The 17,816-nt window shown below is 40.9% G+C and overlaps 1 protein-coding gene across 1 annotated transcript in view; it reads left to right on the top strand.

Annotated features, from left to right (window-relative positions):
- The window catches only part of LOC132825298 (kinesin-like protein KIF19), a 303,850-nt gene that overhangs the window by 89,689 nt on the left and 196,345 nt on the right, over positions 1–17,816 (top strand). Inside the window, exons 3-5 of the mRNA XM_060840402.1 lie at positions 1,747–1,857; positions 10,078–10,165; positions 16,611–16,747. Of these exons, the coding sequence (XP_060696385.1) occupies positions 1,747–1,857; positions 10,078–10,165; positions 16,611–16,747 (336 nt within the window). The remainder of the gene's footprint in view (positions 1–1,746; positions 1,858–10,077; positions 10,166–16,610; positions 16,748–17,816) is intronic.

The following is a 17,816-nucleotide window of genomic DNA, read 5'->3' as shown; positions in this document are numbered from 1 at the left end:
GAACTCTGTACTTTAGTATCTGACTAACTTAATCAGCAGTGGTGCTGCCAAGCTAATCTTGGTGGTGGATATTGAAATCCTTCAAGCAGGAGTGCATTTTCACCTTAGTGCTTCAATATGGCAGAGCACTGATTTATTAACTGAGGCAGGATGGTAAATGATAATCAGGAGGAGGTTTCCTTGCTCATATTTGACCTGTTGCTTAAAGACTGCATTGGAGTCAATGTTGAGGACTCCCAGGTCAACCCTGTTTTGACTGAATGAAACTATCCCACCACCTCTGCTGGGTCTGTCCTGCCGGTGGGACTGGATCTATCCAGGGATGGTGATGGTGGCGTCTGGGTCACTGCATATGATGTATGATTCCATGAGTATGATCCTTGTTTGACTGGTCTGAAAGGCAGCTGTCCCAATTTTGGAACTTGCCCCAGATATTAATAAGAAGAAGCTTGCAGGGTCAACAGGCTGTTATTGACATGTCATTTCCAGCATTGAGGTCGATGCCAGGTGGTCTATCTGGTTTCATTCTGTTTTTGATATTTTTAGCGATTTTGGTACAATAAGCAGCTAACTCATCCATTTAAGAAGGCAGTTAAGAGTTAAGTATAGATTAGATTACTTACAGTGAGGAAACAGGCCCTTCGGCCCAACAAGTCCACACCGACCCGCCGAAGCGCCACCCACCCATACCCCTACATTTACCCCTTACTTAACACTACGGACAATTTAGCATGGCCAATTCACCTGACCCCCACATCTTTGTGACTGTGGGAGGAAACCGGAGCACCCGGAGGAAACCCACGCAGACACGGGGAGAACGTGCAAACTCCACACAGTCAGTCACCTGAGGTGGGAATTGAACCCAGGTCCCTGGTGCTGTGACGCAGCAGTGCTAACCACTGTGCCACCGTGCCACCCCCATTGTTGTGGAGCTGTAGTCACATGTAGGCTATGATGACAGAAGGATATTTGTGAAACAGATGGATTTTTATAACAATTGACAATGGTCATCATTAGATTTTTAGTTCCAGATTTTTAATGGATTTAATTCCACCATCTGCCATGCTCGGGTTCAAATCCAGTTCTTTAGTGTCTCTTGATTATTGGTCTAGTACAGTATGATTATGCTCTCATCATGTCCAAACAACACCTCTGACACTGTAATCCTATTCACCAAGGTAGCAGAGATTGCCTGCAAAGTGGAGGGGGTGTCTCCTGAGTCATACTGACAATGTCAAAAAATGCACAACATATTGTCCAATCAATAGGAGAGCTGTCAACTGAGAAATGCATGATCATTTCACTCACGTTAACGGTTTTTAAATAATTCTTTAGAAATCCTATTACTATTTTTTACATTTTATATTATCCTTGTGCTATGGTTGATGCTGGACAAGGCAACTCCTTGTTTCATAGAAATGTGTCTTGGGTGATTATGTGCCAGTGTTTAATGATTCTTCCTCCCAATAGATATTGGAAAAGGCTCCACATAATCGCAAAAAAACAATTCTTTCCAGAATCACACAAACTACGCTATAGATAGCCATTCAGCCTATCATATAGATGTCAGTGCTAATTCCTCAATTACAGCTGTCTTCTAACATCTGCTCTGAACATTTCTGCTTATAACAAATTCCTTTTCATCCTGATCTACTGGCTTTTTACTTAATTTTTGAAGCAGCACTTCATTTGATGACTTTCCAAACTACAGATTTATTTTCATTTCTGGATTTTTATTTGATGCAGATGGTCGTTTTGATGGATCCAACTGAAGATCCTGATGACATCTTGCGAGCTAATAGGTCCCGAGAAAGAACATTTATGTTTGATGTGGTGTTTGATCACACATCCACCCAGGTACAGAATCACAGTATAAAATAATTGTGTGTGTGCATTCATGTGATTATGTACGAGAGACCTGTGCTTGTGTATTTATAATGTGTGTGTGTGCGTGTGTGTGAGAGAGAGAAAGAGAGAGAGAGAGAGAGAGACTGTGTTTGTGTGTGTGTGTGTGTGTGTGTGTATGTGTGTGAGAAAGGGACAGTGTGTACATATACATGTTTGTGAGAGACAGTGTGTGTATTGTGTTGTGTGTGAGACTGCATGTTTGTGTATGTGTGAAAGAGACAGTGTGTTTGAGTTTGCTTGTGTGTGTATTTGTGTGTGTGTGTGAGAGAGAGACAGTGTTTGTGAAAATGTGGGAACACAAGTATGTGTCATCAAAGTGTTGTGGTTCTTTAGCCATGAACTTGATTTCATAGACTACCTCGACATTACAACTCTTATAAATGATAACCTCCTATTGCATTAATATTTTATCCCTTACTATGATAATGTTTAAGAGCATATTAAAAATGACTGTGATTACTATTTAAATTAATTAGTGTTCACAAACTGGGATGTCGAAGGGTCAGAGTTGTGCAGTAGGGAAACAAACTCTTCAGTCCAATTCATCCATGCCAACCAGATATCCCAAGTGAATCTAATCCCATTTGCCAGGATTTAGCTCATATTTCTCTAAACCCTTTCTATTCATGTACCCATCTCGATGCCTTTAACATGTTGTAATTTTAGCAGCCTCCATCACTTCCTCTGGCACCACCTTCTGTGTGAAATAGTTGCCCCTTAGGTCCCTTTTAAATCTTTCCCTCTCACCTTAAACTTTTGCCCTCTAGTTTTGGACTCTAACCTGGCTATTCACCCAATCCATATCCTTCATGATTTTATAAATTTGTAATCTTGTAAAATTTTATAAATTTTATAATCTTGCTACCCACCACTATCATCACTGATGTCATTGCTTAGAAATATGTTATATTCCTTTGCCAGGGATAGCCCAGTTTCCCTACATGAAAGCATCCACATCTTTCTTATAATAGGGCGACCAGAACTGGACGCAGTATTCCAAGTGCGGTCTAACCAAAGTTTTATGGAGCTGCAACAAGATCTCATGACTCTTAAACTCAATCCCCCTGTTACTGAAAGCCAAAACACCATATGCTTTCTTAACAATCCTGTCCACTTGGGTGGCCATTTAAGGGATCTATGTACTTGCACCCCAAGATCCCTCTGTTCCTCCACACTGCCAAGAATCCTATCCTTAATCCTGTACTCAGCTTTCAAATTCGATCTTCCAAAATGCATCACCTCGCATTTATCCAGGTTGAACTCCATCTGCCACCTCTCAGCCCATCTCTGCATCCTGTCAATGCCCCGCTGCAGCCTACAACAGCCATCTATACTGTCAACGACACCTCCAACCTTTGTGTCATCTGCAAACTTGCTGATCCATCCTTCAATCCCCTCATCCTAGTCATTAATTAAAATTACAAACAATAGAGGCCCAAGGACAGATCCCTGTGGAACACCACTCACCACAGACTTACAGGCAGAATATTTTCCTTCTACTACCACTCGCTGTCTTCTGTTGGCCAGCCAATTCTGTATCCAGACAGCTATGTTCCCCTGAATCCCATTGCTCCTGACCTTCTGAATGAGCCTACCATGGGGAACCTTATCAATGCCCATATATACCACATCCACAGCTCGACCCTCATCAACTTTTCTAGTCACATCCTCAAAGAACTTGGGAAGGTTTGTGAGGCATGACTTGCCCCTCACAAAGCTGTGTTGACTGCATATAATTAAGCCATGCTCTTCCAGATGGTCATAAATCCTATCCCTCAGAATCCTTTCTAACAACTTGCAGACGGCAGACGTGAGACTTATTGGTCTGTAATTGCCGGGGATTTCCCTATTTCCTTTCTTGAAAAGAGGAATTACATTTCCCTCTCTCCAGTCCCTAGGTACGACTCCAGTGGAGAGCGAGGATGAAAAGATCTTCGCAAGTGGCGAAGCAATTACATTTTTCGTTTCCCAAAGCAGCAGAGGACAAATCTGGTCCGGGCCTGGCGACTTGTCAATCTTAATGTTTGACAAAATTTTCAGCACATCAGCTTCGTCTATCTCTATCCAGTCCAGCATGCACACCTGCTCTTCATTCACTACAAAGTTTGTTTCTTTCGTAAAGACAGAAGCAAAAAACTCATTTAGGACTTCCCCTACTTCCTAAGACTCCACACACAATTTCCCTATGCTATCCCTGATCGGCCCAATCTTTCTTTGACCATTCTCTTATTCCTCACATAAGTGTAAAATGCCTTTGTGTTCGCCCTAATCCGTTCCGCCAAGCCTTTCTCGTGCCACCTCCTGGCTCTCCTCAGCCCATTTTTAAGCTCCTTCCTCGCATGCCTGTAATCCTGTAGAGCTGAGCTTGACCTGAACTTTTGATGCCTGAACTTTTTTTTTCATTGATCCAGACATCCGTCAGAGACAGAATCACAGTAAGATGTTAATCAATGTGTAGTCGCTTCTAACCAAAGGATACACATCAACTCACTAATTTAATTAACTCTAATAAAGTCTCTGTTTTTATTTTTCTGAGCTGATTGTCTTCTTAACCTGCTTTGTTAGTTTGTTTTTATGTCATTCTTCCTGTTGGTAAGAAAGAAGAATGATCGGAGCTACATGTTTCCCCTATTAACCTCTATCCATTTAGCTCCTTCGAGTGTCTAAAAAGAAATTTGTTTTGGCTCCTGGGGCTTGACCTCCATAATTCTTCCTGCTGTCTCAGATGAATTGCTTCATAGGATATAGGAGCAGAATTAGGCCATTTGGCCCATTGAGTCTGCTCCGCCATTCGACCATGGCTGATATCCTCCTCAACCCCATTTTCCTGCCTTCTCCCCCTAACCATTCAACCTATTACCCATTAAAAATCTGCCTAACTCCTTAAATTTACTCACTGTTCCAGCATCCATTCCACTGTGGGGTAGTGGTACAACACTTCTATTAATAAACCAAACACACAGAAAAGCTCACCTTACCTCGTAATCTATTAAAGTATGAGTGGCGAAAAACTACACAGATTCCACTATTTAAAGAAAAAAATATCAATTTTATTCTTTAACTCTAAAAGCGAACATTAAATAACAACTATTTAAAACTCTATGCGTTAAATGTTTGTTAGCTACCTCCATCTCTACGCTTTAAAGGTTTGTTATCTATCTCCCACTCTATAATACAATACTGATCCAATAAAAGCCCCTAATAATATTACAGCAGCTTAACTTTGAAAAAAACACAGACAGTGGTTGTCGTGTCCAGTGTCTGTGTCCTTCTGTTTGTACATCTCCCTGGGTCATCTTTGGTCTTCTGCTGCAAAGATGTTTCACATGAAAAATATACCTTTGATAGAATTTTTTTTGGGCAGTCTCTCAATGGCAGTTGGTGCTGTTCCTCTGGTTAACTCTCAAAATGCTGGCTTATTTTGTACCGTAAACATCAGATCGTCTTGTTGGTTCGATGTTGGTGGTTAGTTTTCAACCAAATGTTACATATTTTCAATACACTCTGAGACTGCTAGTCAGTCACGTGACACTGACTGTCGCTGCCAAAATAGCCTTCACTCTCTCTTAAAGGTACAGTACATGCCTTCAACTTCATAATAGTAGTGAATTCCACAGATTCACAACCCTTTGGGAGAAGTAGTTTTTCCTCAACTCTGCTTTAAATTTGCCATCCTTTATCCTATGACTATGACCTACCGTCCTAGAACTCCATACAACAGGAAGCATCTGCTCCACATCAGTTTTATCCATAACTTTCATCATCTAGAATACCTCAATTTGATCTTCGCTCATTCTTCTAAATTCCAGAGAGTATAGGCCTAAACTGCTCAATATATGTTCACATGATAAACCCCTAATCTCTGGGATCAACTAGTGAACCTCCTCTGAATTGCCTCCAATGGCATCACATTTCTTCAAATAAGGGGACCAAAAGTATGCACAATACTTTGGGCGTGGTCTCATGAATGTCTTAAGAACTGTACAGTTTTCCATTCAGTAATCCAAATTTAAGTGTTGATTGAAATCAAAGAGCTAGATTGCCTCATTGGAATCGTGATACCATCTTTTTGATGTGGACAGGGTAATTCAGCTCTTGGGATCTGCTTAGGAATCAACACCAGCTTTTGACAAACTCTAGATAAACAATCTTAGAATTAACACCTATTTCTGTTGGAACCAATTTCTAGCTGTCTTAAGGTTTTTCATTAAACATTGTGCATCATCAACTTGAAAATCTCATTGACCATGGAATATGGGAAAAAATGAGATTGGTGTTTGAAGTGATCCTGTAAAATTGTTATTAAGCATTTAACTTCCAAATCTCTCTAACTGTAATTATCAACACCATCTCATTTATTTGGTGTTTTTATGTGGTAAAATGTTTCATGTCACTTCCACATGAGTGCTATCAAAGAAAATTTGACACTTGTAAAAAAATGTATGGGAAAGTTTAATCACTAGTTATAAGATATTTCTTAAATGGGGAAGGAGAGGAACAAATGCAGAGAGGTTTAGGAGGGAGAGAGGAGTATGTTTATAGAGGAAGGGAGGAGCAGGTTTTTGGGGGGAGAGGTAAAGGTTTATTAAGGGAGACAGAAGCAGGTACAGAGAGGTTTAGGAGGGAGTGAGGAATTGGTTTATCGAAAGGTATGGAGAGGTTTAGGCGGGTTGGGGACTAAGTTTATTGGAAGATGCAGAGAGGTTTAGGAGGGAATTCTAAAGCCTGGTGCCTAATCAGCGGAAGACCTGGCTGTGGCAATGGGTGCCTGGGAGCACTTGGTGCTGATGCTCTGCTCATTCCACAGCGTAGCCAACCCACAGGTAGGTTTTAATCCATTGATCATTTCCGTCTCTTCTCTGTTGATGCTTGCTCTGTTCAACCTCCTTCACATTTCTAACCTTCATCTTACCCTCTACCTTGAAGGTAGGTGATGAGTTTGTGCTCCAGATGTACAAGGGAGAATCTCTTAGAGAGAGAGAAGTGGGAGAGAAGTTTCAGTCATGTGAAAAGAAGTTTGCATCCAATCACTGTTGCACATGATGGGTTCCTGATAAAAGAATGGGAGCAGGTGGAGAATCAGTTGTGATAAGGAAATTGTTGCCATAACAAAATATATGAACAGATGAAAAAATATTTAATTCTTCACTGATCACAGGTAAAGTGACAGGTGACTGGAGGATAACTAATCCTTTGTTCAAGAAGAGCAACAGTGTACCTGCTTCTGTCTCCCTTAATAAACCTTTACCTCTCCCCCCAAAAACCTGCTCCTCCCTTCCTCTATAAACATACTCCCCTCTCTCTCCTAAACCTCTCTGCATTTGTTCCTCTCCTTCCCCATTTAAGAAATATCTTATAACTAGTGATTAAACTTTCCCATACATTTTTTTACAAGGCTCAGTGTCAAATTTTCTTTGATAGCACTCATGTGGAAGTGACATGAAACAACAGGGAATTGCAGATCAGCTTGATGTCAGTGTTGGAGTAATTATTGGAAAAACTTCTCAAATTATTGGAAAAACAGGCTCAATGAACACTTGAAAAGGCAGGTATTGATCAGGGATAGTCAGCAGATTTTTTAGACAGAAATCCTTCTGACTAACTTAATTTAGTTTTTTGAAGAAGTGACTAAATATATTGATGAGGATGATGTGGTTTACATGGACTTCAGTATGGCCTTTGATGAATTAGATTAGATTACTTATTAGATTAGATTACTTACAGTGTGGAAACAGGCCCTTCGGCCCAACAAGTCCACACCGACCCGCCGAAGTGCAACCCACCCATTCCCCTATATTTACCCCTTTACCTAACACTACAGACAATTTACCATGGCCAATTCACCTAACCTGCACATCTTTGGACTGTGGGAGGAAACCGGAGCACCCGGAGGAAACCCACGCAGACACAGGGAGAATGTGCAAACTCCACACAGACAGTTGCCTGAGTCGGGAATTGAATCCGGGTCTCCGGCGCTGTGAGGCAGCAGTGCTAACCACTGTGCCACCATGCCGCCCACCTAGAATTCCCACATAGAAGCTGATCCAGAAGATAAGAGCCCATGGGATGCAAAGTATTTTGGTATACTGGATTCAAAATTGTCTAACAAAGGGTGATGATGGAGGGTTGGAAGGACATAATTGCATTGGAAGGACATCATGATTGGAAGCCTGGGATCAGTGGTGTACCACAAGGATTGATGATATGACCTTTGCTATTTCTTTTTACATTAATATCTTGGATGTGAATATAAAAGGTATAATTAGGAAGTTTGCAGACCACACAAAAATTGGTGGAGTTGTTGATAGCGCAGTGGATAATCTCAGGCTACAGTCTGATATTGGTCAGCTGGTAAATTTGACAGAGCAGTGGCAAATTAAATTTAATTCTGATATGCATTTAATAAGGGAAGGGTTCACACATTGAATGCTAGGTTCCTAAGGAGTACTGAGGATCAAAGGGACCTTTGTATACAAGTCCATGGATCCCTGAAAATGTCAGCGCAGGTAGGAAGAGTGGTGAAGAAGGCATATGTGATGCTTGCCTTTATTAGCCAGTGTGTAGAATACAGCAGCAAGGAACTCTTGTTACTACTTTACAAAACACAGATGGAATACCGTGTGCAATTCTGGTCACTGCAGTGTTGCAAGGACATAATTGTATTGGAGAGAATGCAGAGGAGATTCACCAGGATATCGCCTGGGATGGAAAGCCTCAGTTATGAGGAGAGACTGGATAAGCTGGATTTGTTTTTTTTTCTTGGAGCAGAGTAAGTTAGGGAGATCTGATTGAAATATATAAAATTATGAGAGGCAGAGACAGGGTAGACCATGAGAATCTTTTCACCATGGCAGACATGTCTAAGACCAGAGGGCATAAGTTTAAGATAAGGAGCGGGTGGTTTACAGGGTATCTGAAGAAATATTTTTCTCTCAGAGCATAGTAGAAATATGGAATGTGTTGCCTGAGGAGGTGGTGGAGACAGATACTCTCACAATATTTAATAAATATCTGGACAATGGACCAAGGTAAGTTATTGGGATTAATGTAGTTAGATATTTGTTGGTCAGCCTAGACATGATGGACTGAAGGGCCTGTTGTTCTGTGTGACTCTATGACTAAGGTGATTGTGTAATGGTAAAGTCACTAGACTAGTGACCCATGCTGATGTTTTGTGGCCATAGACTTGAATCCATCACTGCAAATAAAAGTCTGGAATTGAAAGCCCTTTCAGTGATGGTGACCACGAAGCCATCAGTGGTTGTCATAAAGACCAATTAGTTCACTCAGAGATTTATCTAACTTTGTAGATGATACCACCCTGTGTGCTCTGTCCTCATGGAATGTGCCTGTCATAAAGTCTGGGGATGAGGATATGATCTGCCTGTAGAAACTGCTTTCTTGGATTAGGCTGTCTGGTTTCTGGATTTGCTGCATCTCTGTCTCGACCTTATCTGAGAGTGACAGCCGTCTAATACCCTCTCTTTTCAGAGTCTCAATAACATGTGACTGCTGATATCACAACTATATCATCATGAGCATCATTGTTTCGTGAAGATACATGAACTCAATATACTATATTTTAGGGAAAGGAAATCTACCCTCATTCGTAATCTGGTCTACATATGATTCCAGAATGACAGCAACATATCTGACTTTATCTGCCCTCTGAAATAGCCTGAGCAAGTTGGTCAGTTTATAGGCAATTAGGAACATGTAATAAATACCAGGCTTGCCAGTGACGTCCACATCCCATGAAAGAGTAAAGAAAGAAAAACATTAGGTTGAAATTGAGGTTGTGACAGTAGATACTGAAAGAAGTGACTGGAAGAATGTTACTGGGCAGTCAGAGATGAGGTCGTGATGATGGATTTTGAGCTCTCTGTGGAATTCTAATATCATAATTATCATTCCTCATTTTTATTACTACAATTAAATCATTATAATAAATGAATAAAATAATTCACTTTTAGAGATAAATATCTCAGATAATTGTTTATATTCAAACCTGTATTCAGAAACCATTTACCTTATTAACACTGATAGACAGTAACAGAAATTTTAATCAGTACATGAACAATATTAACACAATCAAAAAGTTTCTGGAGAGATTGAAAGATTGATTTCTATGATTGGACTTAGTAAAACTGTTTTTCTGTTTAATTTTAGGAGGACGTTTATTTGGCCACTACTAAGGACCTGATTAACGGTGTTATTTCTGGATATAATGCAACGGTATTTGCATATGGACCTACAGGTAACGTTAGAAATTTATTTTAAAATGTAATCAAAACAGTTTATTAAGTTGACCTTTGGCAGTGTTGTGTAGGAGAACAATTTTTCACACAGCAAATTTGTGAATGACCAGTTAACCTAGAAGTTGCTTTGGCTGTGTTTACAGGAGAAACAACACTAGAAGATTGAATTCCTTTTCCTGAAACACATGTCTTGGGTAATTTGATGGCTACATGATGGGGCTTCAATGTCAAGCAATTGAGGGTATTTCTGATATCCGTCTTTTCTGCGCTGAAGTGCCAGGCAAAATTAATTCAAATGTAGGAATGGAGATTGAGTCTTCCAACTCGAGATATTATTGAGCTGAATTGATAGCTTAGCGTGTAGGGTATGACACAACATATTTTACTAGGCAAGGAACACTAGACCTGGAACGATTAGCTGTTGACAAGTTTGAGTCTTAAAAGGATATTACCTAACTCCTGGTGAGTAGGAGTGTCTGCATGAGGTATTACTCCAATATAGGACAGACAAGGTGGACCTGTAAGTTCCCAGTCCAACATTTTCTGAAGGTAAGACCATGATGAAAATTAGCTTTGCGGAAGGAATTCATTAAAAAGATAAATCTGACATTCTTGTGAATGGGGTAGTGGGGAAATGTAAAAGTGATATTTCCCTGGTTTTATCTCAAGCACATGAAAGCAAAAAAAATGTTTGACCTTCAGTCTTTTTGAAAGAGATGGTAACATACTTTCCAATCCATTACCAGAACCTATGCATTCACAGGTTGATTCAAGGGCAAATGAAAAGAAAACAGGCTCCCAAATGCCCAATATCAACAGTACTCCATTAGCAAAGGTCTAGTATAGATGCATGAGTGGCAGTAAATACCTGCTGATATGCCCTGTAATGCAGGACCAGAGCTGTGGCCGCCTTTGGAATAGGGTAAGATACAGGATGTTTGTGCTGCTTGGAACGCTGAGGTATGTTTTGATTTGTCTCAAAATTCTATGTTGAGTGTTTTTATGACAATAAATGAGGGAAAATGGGATGATGGATTTTCCAATGGCCAGACAGATGTTACATTCCAGCCTAAGTAGGACTTGAGCAATGAGACTCTTTGGAATCCCCAAAGTAGCACGGTCTGAGCACGCAGAAAATTAAAAATGTTACTGATCAATTCTCCAGTATTTGGAACCCTATGAAAGTTTTCATTTAAATCAGAGAATTCGGAGAGTTTGCTGAAGTTAACAGTTACCAGGAAAGATTAGATTAAAAGTCATAAAGCATAGCAACAGCCTTTCAACTCTCCTTTATTAAACCAACAAAAACCAAACAAGACTATTCCCATTGCCCTGCACTTGCTTCAGAGCCTACCACATCCTGGCATTTTAAGTGTTCATCCAGATGCTTCTTAAATGCTGTAAGAGTGCCTGCCTCCATCACCCTCTCAGCACATTCCATATTTCAATCACCCTCTGAATAAATATACTCTTTCTCAGAATCCTCTAAACAACTTGGTCCTCATCTTAAACTTATGTCCTCTGTCATGGGGAAAAGATTTTCACAGTCTAAGCCTGTCATAATTTTGTATCTCATTCAGATCCCCCTCAGTTTCCTCTGCTCCAAGGAAAATAAACAGCCTATCCAGCCTCTCCTCACAAGTGAAACTCTCCATTAGCATTCATTAGCAGAGGGATTGAATTCAAGAGTCGTGAGGTGATGTTGCAGCTGTACAGGACCTTGGTTAGGCCACATTTGGAGTACTGTGTGCAGTTCTGGTCGCCTCACTTTAGGAAAGATGTGGAAGCTTTGGAGAGGGTGCAGAGGAGATTTACCAGGATGTTGCCTGGAACGGAGAATAGGTCACACGAGGATAGGTTGAGAGTGCTAGGCCTTTTCTCATTGGAATGGCGAAGGAGGAGGGGTGACTTGATAGAGGTTTATAAGATGATCAGGGGAATAGATAGAGCAGACAGTCAGAGACTTTTTCCCTGGGTACAACAGAGTGTTACAAGAGGACATAAATTTAAAGTGAAGGGTGGAAGGTATAGGGATGTCAGGGGTACTTTACCCAGAGAGTGTTATGGGCATGGAATGCACTGCCTGTGGGAGTGGCAGAGTCAGAATCATTGGCGACCTTTAAGCGGCAATTGGATAGGTACATGAATAGGTGCTTAATCTAGGACAAATGTTCGGCACAACATTGTGGGCCAAAGGGCCTGTTCTGTGCTGTATTGTTCTATGTTCTATGTTCTCCATCCCAGGCAACATCCTGGTGAATCTCCTCTGCAGCCTATCCAGTGCAATCTCATCTATCTGAAAATGTAGTGACCAGAACTGCACATAGTTTTCTATATATGGCTTAATTAATATTTTATAAAGATGCAAAAAAAATTGTTGCTATTACATTTAATGCCTTGGCTGGCACTTATTAAATTCCATCTGTCCAATTTGCTTGTTGATCAATATCAGACTGTAGCCTGAGACCATGCTCCTCACTGTCAACAACACCACAAACTTTTATGTCATCTGCAAGTTTACTAATTATACTTTATATATTCACATCTATGTCATTAATGTATATAACAAGCAGCAAAGATCCCAGCACCAACTCACCACATAAACATCTAACTATACTTCCCTTAGATTCATTGCACACCCTGGACCCTGACTGAACATTTTCAGCACTCATCCCCTATCAGAACCCAACCCACTCCACTTAGTACCCAACATCACCTCCCCTCTCCTTACCAAACCCAGGACTCAGCACTCCTTCAAACAACTGTCAGACTGGACACCTTCCCAAGACACAATGACTTGTCCTGGGTCTGATCACCCCCTCTTCCCTCAGGACCCAACACAGCCCTCTCCTCATGGAATGCAATTCAAGTTAACTGACAAATCCAAAGCCTCTATGACACACAATTAGCCACTCTCCATGTAGCATCTGACATCACCCTCCCCTCAAGACCCAACACTGGCTCTGCTCCTTGGTAGAGACACCAACCATCACACCCCCAAAATTCTTCGGCCCAAATTCTTCACCAGACTGCATAGATCCCATGTGCCTTAACCTAACCTAAATGCACAAGAACTGCCACAACAGCCAAATACACCATTCCCCCCCACCTCTCCCCCCCCATACATGGCACTCTTACCCTCACTACTCCTTACCTTACTTATCTGGAATCTTACAAACTTGGCACCTCACCTGGCATGATACCCATCATGGATACTAATCCAGGTGGCAATTCTCCTCCAACCCCTGACCTCAAGCTTACCTTGCTGAAAATGTGTTGCTGGAAAAGCGCAGCAGGTCAGGCAGCATCCAAGGAGCAGGAGAATCGACGTTTCGGGCATGAGTCCTTCTTCAGGGCTCATCATTCCTGAAGAAGGGCACATGCCCAAAACGTCGATTCTCCTGCTCCTTGGATGCTGCCTGACCTGCTACGCTTTTCCAGCAACACATTTCCAGCTCTGATCTCCAGCATCTGCAGTCCTCACTTTCTCCTCAAGCTTATCTTACAAATTTACCATTTCAGTGGAGCTGTCAGAGTAGCTGTATGTGAAGCTGTTCCTATTATAGATTGCTGCAACTGACTGGTGTGAAGAAAGGGGTTCTGTAACTATCCTGTACTACATGGGAATTGTGGGCAATTCAATGGTGAGCACTGCTGCATTACAGTGTTCGAGACTGGGTTCAATTCAACCGTTAAGTGATTGTCTGTGTAGAGTTTACACATTCTCCCTGTGTCTAGGTAAATTTCCTCCAGGTGCTCAGGTCTCCTCACTCAGTCAAAAGACGTGCAGGTTAGGTGGATTGATCATGGTAAATCGCCCATTGTGTCCAGGGATGTGCAGGCTGACTGGATTGATCATGGTAAATTGCCCATTGTGTCCAGGTATATGCAGGCTGGGTGGATTGGTCATGGCTAAATGCGAGGTTACTGTGGTAGGGTAGTTGGGTCTACTTGGGATGCTGTTTGGAGGGTTGGTGCAGACTCAATGATCTCTTTCTGCACTGTCAGGTTTGACGATTTTATGCTGTATTTCAGGAATGCTCTGCATTTCTGTTGTATCCATGCTCACAATCACTTATCAGAAATGAGAAGATCTAACTGTAAAGAAGTAGAATCAAAATGGTAATCAAAATCTTGCCCATAATCTTGATTAAAAGCTATGGATTAGAATTATCTCCAGGGGATGATTAGAGTAGGATAAAAGTTTGGCACAACATCAAGGGCTGAAGTGCCTGTACTGTGCTGTACTGTTCTTTGTTCTATGGGACCTGGCAGTGACCACAGCTCGAGCCAAACTACATGTCAATTGTGATGCATTGATTTAATTTGCAGTGCCACCCACCTCTGGTATATCCCTGTTTCTAACCTGCTGCTGTCCCCAAGTATTCCACTTCAGTTGTGACATTGCGGAGTCTGAGCCAGCGATTAAGAAATGGCGGAGATGTGTAGTGGTTCCAGTTTTCAGTAAATGACTTGGATTTGTGTGGAGTTCAAAAGTGTGGTACTGGAAAAGTACAGCAGGTCAGGCAGCATTCGAGGAGCAGGAGAGTTGATGTTTTGGGCATAGAGGTGTTTTTGCTGGAGGGGATAAGGGTGCAAGTATCCAACTTCCAAGCAGTGCTCCAGATCAGGCTATTCCCAGTGCAGGGCTGACCATCCTACACTTCTTCTATACCCTTCTGTCACATCATTGCAGTACTGAGGGATTGTCAGAAATTCCATTATTTGCCTGAGAAAATTTTATGGTGTTATTTCCAAAATTCCTCCTGCAAACACTGCCACAATAAAAAAATCCAGAAGAAATGATCTTTCTGTTTCTAAACATAGTTCATAGCTTCTCTAAAAAGAAGAACAAGGAGACATAGAAAATAGGAGCAGGAGTAGGCCATTCAGCCCTTTGAGCCTGCTCTGCCATCCTTTATGAACATGGCTGATCATCCAACTCAATCCTGCTTTCTCCTCAGATCCTTTGATCTCTTTTGCCCTAAGAGGTATATCTAACTCCTTTTTGAGAACATTAAATGTTGTTGGCCTCAACCACTTCCTGTGGCAGAGAATTCCACAGATTCACTGCTGTCTGGTGAAGACACTTCTCCTCATCTTAGTGTTGAATGGCCAACCCCCATATCCTTAGACCCATTGTATGGAGTCCTTATTTTGTTTACCTGTTCTAAGATGAGTAAAAAATATTATTATTTTGGGGAATGAATGCAGCTCATTATTTCTGTGATAAGAAGAAGATACGAAGAAAACTAAAATGGAGGCTGGAAGAGAAAGCAGAGATTAAGTAGACCTTAGTTGTTTTCTCTGGTGAAGAGGAAATGGAACAGGGATGTGATTTCAATATATAACATGATGAGGGGCATAGATAGGGTCGATCCCTCCCCTTGGTGGAGGGATCAAGGAGCATAGATTTAAGGCAAAGAGTAGGGGGTTTGGAGGTGATGTGAGGAAAAATGAAGGGTAATGGAAATCTGGAATTCGCTGTTGGTAAGGGTGGTAAAGGCAGATCATAATCTTGAATCTTTAATCTCATAACCTTTAAATACACGCAGCATGTAGGCTGCAGTGGTTAAAGAAGCCATCTCAATACCAACATCTCAACAGCAACTAGGGATGAGCACCAAATGCTGGCCAGCCAGCGATACTCTCATCTCAAGAATGAATAAAAAACATCTCTAGATGCTAAGACATTGAAGGCTATAGGCCAAGTAATTGAAACTAAGGTTAGAATAGTTTTCTCTTTCTGTCCGATGGACCTCTATGACTCTAATTGAGTCAGAGGTAACTCTTGCACAGGGCTTGCTGACCTTGGAATTCATAACTTCTTTCAGAGACACTTGTTGGAAAGTTGTTCCCAAATAATCCTTTGTAGCATTCATGCAGATTTATGGCTCAAGTTAATCAGGAATTTGTCTTTGTCATTGGCTGACAAGTCATTATAGCAGTGACTTCTCACGCCAGGCAGCCTCAGATGTTTCATGCCATGTTAGCCAATCAATCAGTATGCATACTTCAGGATTTTCTTTGAAGGTGTTTAACTTGTGCGGTTTGAGTTTTGACTTGTCCCCCTTTTCTTGTTTGGTTAGCATTTGTTAACAAGAACATGTAGGTAAATCCCTTTCCCCACTCTTGCTGCATTAATGTATGCCTAATAAATGATAACACTGATAAATATAATTCATAGCTAATGCAGATGTAAATTCAGCAGTACAAAATTATCTGATGATAGGTAAAATATACCACATACAGGCAAAAACGTTCAGCACTCTTTGGAGTACAAATGGTAGTTTCAGGAAAGCATCTACCTTCAATCTAACTAACTTTCCACTTACTGCAGCCATTCCCTTATTATCATAAATACTATTTGAATTGCCACAATCAGAATTTACCCTTATCTTGTCTACAGGTAAATGATTTACCATGAGCATTTTATTGGTACAGGAGCTGGCAAGACTTACACAATGCTGGGGATGGACTGTAAACCTGGAATCTATGTCCAAACTCTCAATGATCTTTTCAAGGCCATCGAAGCTACAAGTGAAAACATGGATTATAACGTTTCCATGTCGTACTTGGAGGTAAATCCAAAGTTGCTCAAGCAGAAATTTGGGGGAACCCTACTGTTATTGTCATTCGGTAATCCACACTACCAGGTTTGGAACAGTGTCAGAAAAAGCAGGCACTCGTGAACCAGTGAATATTAACATAGTACCTGCTGTGTAGTTCCTAGACTGTGGTCATTGTTTTCCTGCTGGAATCTGTGAACACTGAATGTTTACGGGATCAGATTGACAATCAGGTATACCTCACTATTTTGGATTATGCATGACTACAGTAATAGTAATTTGATAGTACAAACCTTGAATATTACTTATAAAAGACATTTTGTTGAAGCTTTTCATCTTGCATTCAACAAGACAATTCACAAGAAATTCCAAAGTTACGGGGAATCAACATTTATATTTCATGAGCGGAGAGTGTTAATTGGTTGGCAACTGAAATCTGACCAGTACAGACCAGTTGCAATGGACAATGCATCAGTCAATGGTGACTGATAGTTAACTGCCAAGTTTTGGTTACATTTTAAACAAGACAGGTTGACTCTGATCTATCACAGCATTGCCCTAAGAAATGAACCGGAGAATGACTGTCAGCTGTTCATTGTAACAGGTGCTATGTGTGTACATGTTCATTTTGTTTGTAAAAAAGGGCATTGTGTATTGATAGATGTAGCTTCCAGTGGATGCAAGTGATATCAAACTGTGAACCCGATTATAAATCCTAAATTGTTGTCAGCATCACTATTTGCAAACTGGCTGCTATGATCTGTCATCACAGAGGCACTGAAACTCATATAACACATTATAATTTATGTGATAGACAAGATGCCTTTTTGATTTGATATCAACATTCTGTTAGTGGCAAACACCACTCAGTACCTCATGCTATACTAGCAAGGTACCTGAGAGCACTAATGAACTATACTCCAGTATCAGGCAGTGTTTTTCGTTAACACAGAGAGAAAGTTACAAAGAGGAGAAAAATATATGAAAAAAGAGAGAAAGGAAAAAAGAAATATCTTTTAAATGCTATTATTAATGGTCTTTTTGAATAATATCAGTGAATAGCAGGTAATAGACATCATTA

Source organism: Hemiscyllium ocellatum, chromosome 20, assembly GCF_020745735.1.
Source record: "Hemiscyllium ocellatum isolate sHemOce1 chromosome 20, sHemOce1.pat.X.cur, whole genome shotgun sequence".
NCBI lineage: Eukaryota > Metazoa > Chordata > Chondrichthyes > Orectolobiformes > Hemiscylliidae > Hemiscyllium > Hemiscyllium ocellatum.
The sequence above is the reverse complement of the archived record's forward strand: the minus strand, read 5'-3'. Positions and strand labels throughout refer to the sequence as shown.